General features: G+C 45.9%; 2 protein-coding genes across 2 annotated transcripts in view; one reads left to right on the forward strand and one right to left on the reverse strand.

Moving 5' to 3' along the window:
- Window positions 1–5,725, reverse strand: part of LOC110306231 — a 16,652-nt gene that overhangs the window by 5,775 nt on the left and 5,152 nt on the right. Inside the window, exons 2-3 of the mRNA XM_021178424.2 lie at window positions 3,129–3,142; window positions 1,692–1,918 (exon numbers count right to left, since the gene is read on the reverse strand). Of these exons, the coding sequence (XP_021034083.2) occupies window positions 1,692–1,918; window positions 3,129–3,142 (241 nt within the window). The remainder of the gene's footprint in view (window positions 1–1,691; window positions 1,919–3,128; window positions 3,143–5,725) is intronic.
- Window positions 1,402–2,642, forward strand: LOC110306245. The gene has a single exon (XM_021178432.2). It carries the CDS (start codon window positions 1,440–1,442, stop codon window positions 1,905–1,907), a length of 468 nt encoding a protein of 155 aa, XP_021034091.1. The 5' UTR covers window positions 1,402–1,439; the 3' UTR covers window positions 1,908–2,642.

A 5,725-nucleotide genomic window follows, 5' to 3' on the forward strand; every position in this document is an offset into this window, starting at 1 on the left:
AATTATGTATTCTGTGTATGTATAGAAGTGCTTTGTCTACATGTGTGTACGAGTACCACATGAGTACATAGTTTCCTTGGAGGTCAAAAGAAGGAATCAGATTCCATGGAACTGGCGATATGAGCTTGATTTTTTAATTCATTTTGGCCATATGTCTAGAAGCCTTTATACTCTTGTCAAAGTTTTCAAGACTCATCCCATATGGAGTCCTGACCTACAGTTTGAAAAGCTGAGATCAGGGCTGGAGAAATACCCCAGCAGTTAATAACAGTACATGATATTCTAGCAGAGAAATTAAGTTTGGTTCCTACCACCCACAACCTGTGGTTTCCAACCTCCTTTAACTACAGTTCCAAGGAATCCAATAAGAGATCGATCCAACACTCGTGGCTCCAAGAGCACCTGTACAAATGCACATGTACCCCCACAAACACATAACTAAACACAATAAAAGTAAATCTTTGTTGGGCGGGGGAGGATAGGGGCTGAAGCGATGGCTCAGCTGTTGAGAACGAATCAGATTCGGCTGACCGCTTTTCCAAAGTACCCAGATTAAGTTCCCAGGACCCAGGGGTGGCTCACAATCACCTGGAACTCCAGTTCTGGGGTTCCAATGCCCCCGTCTGACCTCTCCATTTGGGCTTCTGAGGGCAACAGGCAAGCACAAGGTACCCAGACACCCATCCAGGCAAAACAGCCACACACATAAATCTTTTTTTTTTTTAATGTTTTAAATAATCATGAATTGGAAGTTAGCCTGGGTTCTGAGGCCAGTGCGAGCTAGCTTGTGTTATAGAGACGCCAGAAATGGAGCCCAAAGCCTTCAGGACACCAGACAATCAGTCTACCTATGAGCTGGCATTTTAGGTGTGTTGTGAGCCACCAGAGGTGGACACTGGGATTCCAACTGGTATTCTCTCAAAAAGGAGTAAGGGTTTCTTAAGCGTTGAGCCATCTCTCTGGCTCCTTTAATAAATCATCTTTTTAAAAATATTTAATATTAATTTTTAAAGCATGATAACTTCAAATTACTTGATAATTACCAAGCAATCTAAAGCTTAGGGACTACAATTAAGACAGCATTTACAGCACGGGTTGCACACGTTTTTCCGAAGCACTTTTTATGAACGACCCCACTCTAAGAACAGGCACCTCAGCTGGTGCTTATTGTCATTTTCCAGGCTGATGCTCAAGGCCATCAGCTAACAGGTGGCAAAGGTGCCACTTGCGTTCAAACCTCGATACACCTTCAGGAACTACACCAGAAAAGGTTCCATGGTACAAATGCAACGTGAGCTCAGCTCCCTGCTTGGTCACTTGGTACACAACCAGCCCTACGCCCCGCCACAGCCCTGAATCGAACGTGGATCTGCGCAGACTAGTAAGCGGAGCACAAGCTGGAGAATCACCCAGCGGAGCTCTCCACCAGGGGGAGAAGGATGCACAGACCCTGCAGAAACAGCGCGAGTGCAGCCGTGACTGCGAGCGACCTTACCCACGCCCTGCTCGCACTTCCACGCATGAACCAGAGCCTTGTGGGTAGGCAGCATCTCCTGCACTGCTACAGAAGAAAGCGGAAGCCCCCGACCAAGCCGTTCCAGGACAAAGTTCCTAGGCACGCGCGCTCTGCCAACTTCAAAGCACAAGGGCGAGCCAGTCAAAAGCTGGAGGCGCTAGGCCCAGCCTCGTACCTGAGGGAGGCGACTCCTCAGCAGACGCCAGACAGAGGTTGTAGCAAAGGCCCCCAGCCCGGAGTTTCGGGCCTGCGCCGACGGCGGCTCCGCCCCCGTCTCCACGGCAACGCGGCCCGCGCCGGAAGCTGCTCTGTCGCGCTTGGTGCGCGCTGTCTTCCCGGAAACAGCTCGGCTTCCTACGGTTTTCTTGGCCTGAAGTTTCTGCGCTTCTGAGAAGCCGGTCACTAGTTACAAGTCCTGCATGGGACCGGTGTGGGACGGAAAAGTATCTCTTTTCATTGCGTGGTGGCTCACGTCGGTAATCTCCGCATCAAACAGGCCAATTAGCCGAATCTTTAAAGAGAACTTTCAGAACAAAGTATGAAGTTTCATACTAAGAACAGTGACACTAGTGGATGGGTGTCTGAAGACGAAAACCAAGGGGCAGGAGATATGACTCACCAGTTAAAAGCACTTTTCATTCATCCAGACTCCCAATACCCACATGGCGGCTCTTAAAACAGCTGTGATTCCCAAGTCGCGCTCCTGTTTGACCTATGTGAAGCAAAACATTCATACGCAAAATTTTTAAAAAGATTAACCCCAAGAAATAGGGGTTTTGCCCTTTTACAAATGGTAATTTTGTAATCCAAAGATTTAAAAGCAGTTATTGGTAACAGTCATCTGTGGGAGGCTGAGGCAGGGGGATCCCTGCAGTTAAAGAAAACCTGGCCTATTGAGTGAATTCCAGTACCGTCTGAGCTAGAATGAGACTCAGAATGGGCAAGAAAATAAGTGTTTAAATCCAGTCTGCTGAAATGACAAGATGGCTCAGCAGGTCACTGAGTCCTAGGACCTGAGCTCAATCTCCAGTATTCCTATGGCAAAAGAGAACTTGCTCTCAAAAGTCATCCTTTGACCTCTAGCCACAAGCCATGACCATCCATGCACACAAAAAAAAAAAAAGATAATGGGAAAACTGGCCTGGCAGTGGTGGCACATGCCTATAATACGAGCACTTGGGAGGCAGAAACAGGTGGATTTCTGAGTTCAAGGCCAGCCTGGTCTACAGAATGAGTTCCAGGACAGACAGGGCTACACAGAGAAATCCTTGAAAAAAACAAAAAGAACAAAGAAAGAAAAAGAAACCTGACCTACTGGTTCATGCCTGCACTCCCTAGCTACTTAGGAGGTTGAGGCAGGGCAGGGAATCACTAATTTTAAGATCACTGTCAGAAATTTGGAAAGACTGTCTCAAAAAAGAAAGGTGTGGGGGCCAGGCAAGGGGGGAAGGAATGGTTGCAGAGGCATATGAATCTCTGTTGAATTTAAGGCCAGCCTGCTCCTCAGAGTAAGTTCCAAGATAGCCAGGGCTAGGCAGAGAAACCCTGTCTCCAAAAACAAAACAAACAAAAAAACCAAAAGATCATTGGACTCAGGTGTGAAGTCACATACCTTTAATACCAATTCTAGAGAGACAGAAGCAGGTGAATATGAGTTTCAGGCTAGCCTCCTCTACAAAGAGAATCCCAGGCTAGCCAATGCTATAAAAACAAGATTTTATCTCAAAAGAGCCAACAAGGTCCTGAGTTCAAATCCCAGAAACCACATGGTGGCTCACAACCACCATAATGAGATCTGACGCTCTCTTCTGGCACATCTGAAGACAGCTACAGTGTACTTATGTATAAAATAAATAAATCTTTGGGCCAGAGCAAGCGTGACTGACCAGAACGAGCAGAGGTCCTAAAAATTCAATTCCCAACAACCAAATGAAGGCTCACAACCATCTGTACAGCTACAATGTACTTATATACATAAAATAAATAAATAACTTTTGTGTGTGTGGTTTTTCGAGACAGGGTTTCTCTGTATAGCCCTGGCTGTCCTGGAACTAACTTTGTAGCCCAGGCTGGCCTCGAACTCAGAAATCCGCCTTCCTCTGCCTCCCAAGTGCTGGAATTAAAGGCATGCGCTACCACGCCCAGCATAAATCTTTTTAAAAATATAGCTATATAAAGTATACAAAATAAAGTATGTAGAGAAAAACCAACCTTTGGGGATAACTCTTATCTGAAGTTACAGCTTCAAGTATTGCTAAGGTAATTAATTTCATAATCAAAATACTAGAACCCTTTTTAATTTACTATAGTCTCATAAGTAGCTTCACATATAAGTTTGACATATCCAGGGTGAGAAATTGTGTGTATGTGTGCATGTGTCTGGTAGGGGAATGTTCATGCATGTGCAAGTGCTCTGGAAATCCAAGGCATTCGATCCCCTGGAGCTGGAGTGATAGGTGCTGGGAATCAAGCCTGAGTCAGTGCAAGGGCAGTAAGTGCTGGGCAATGTCTCCAACCTAAGCACACGCTCTCCTGTGTTCTCTTTGCCAACATGTGTAACTTAGCTCTCTGATAACCTTGGCTGTTCCTCACCCTAACCTCCACAAATACTATATATGATGCTGTACTTCTTAATAAACTTGCTTAGCATAAGCCATCAGCTTATGGAAGACCTCCTGGTCACAGCTATTGCTTTGTTGTCTTATTTCTCTTCTCTGGTCCTCCACTCAACACTTCGCTGCAGGGACTCTTATTCCTGCCAGTTTGGATTTAAAACACCATGACTATAAACGGAAGGGTTTATTTGGAGTTTATAATTCTAGAGGGATAGGAGGTCACCAAGTGGGGAGCAAGGCAGCAGGCAGGCATGGCACTGAAACTGAAGCTAAGATCTCACATCTTGATCTGTAAAGCAGGAGGCAGAGAGGGTACACTGTGGAAGGTGCTAGTCTTATGAAACCTCAAAACCTGGCCCCAGTGACAGACCTCCTCCAACAAGTGCACAGCTCCTCGTCCTTCCCAGCCAGTTCCACCAATAGAGGATAAGCTGTGGGGCCTCTCTCATGCAAACAGCCACACTGAGTAATAATAGTACAGCCTTCTTGGTATCTAGCACTTCATGAACTATTTCCTTTGTATAAAGCCAAAGAGAGACCTAGTGGTGAATTTTTTTTTTTTCTGGGCAAAGTGGTATATAAGAGTGCCAGGATCACAACAGGTCTTAAGAACTAGCATTGGGGCCCTTCTTGCCAAAGGTGAGTACAACATTGACAGAGCAAGAGTTGTACCACATTCACCACTTAGCCTAGCCTGTCTTCTCCTGTTTGGCCACCTGGGAGTATGATCTCTCACCCAGCACAAGCCAGAGAACGAGGAACTTTACCTCCCACCATAAAACCAGGTACTTCTAGAGTAGTCAGGGGCTCTACACTGGCCTAGGGTGGTATCATCCTCCAGCGTCGAGCCTGCCAGAAACATGACTTCATTTTCAGGGACAATACCTTCCAGTGAGCTACATGAACTTTGATTTCCTGACCGGTCACTTTGAGGATGTATAGAGGGTGTATAGTTCCTGGACACAGACAATGAGCTGCATGTTGGTGAGTAACACTTCAACACTACTGTTCCAAAGATGGAATCAAGAAAAGAGTGTAGTAAATATCTTTAATCCCAGAACTCAGGAGGAAGAGACAGGTGGATCTTTGTAAGTTCAAGGCCAACCTGGTTCACAACCAGGGCTACATAATATAGAAACCCTGTTTCAAAAGAAGAGGAGGAGGAGGAGGAGGAGCAGCAGCAGCAAGGCTTAGCAAGTGCCTAGCTTTCTATAGAGGTGAAAGGAGGTTACAGGTGCCTCTTCTTAGAAAAGTTTTGCCTTTAATCTTAAGTAGTGGCCAAGCATATTAGCGTACGCCTTTAATCCCAGCACTTGGGAGGCAGAGGCAGGTGGATTTCTGAGTTCGAGGCCAGCCTGGGCTACAGAGTGAGTTCTTGGACAGCCAGGGCTACACAGAGAAACCCTGTCTCAAAAACAAGAACAAAAACAAAAACAAAAACAAAAACATCCTAAGTAGTAACTATCTTCTTTTTCGCAAGGTAAAATAAAGTCTTTAAGAATGAAGAGGGGGGACTGGAGAGATGGCTCAGTGGTTAAGAGCTCCAACTGCTCTTCTAAAGGTCTTGAGTTCAAATCCCAGCAACCACATGGTG

Source organism: Mus caroli, chromosome 11, assembly GCF_900094665.2.
Source record: "Mus caroli chromosome 11, CAROLI_EIJ_v1.1, whole genome shotgun sequence".
In the NCBI taxonomy this organism is placed as follows: domain Eukaryota; kingdom Metazoa; phylum Chordata; class Mammalia; order Rodentia; family Muridae; genus Mus; species Mus caroli.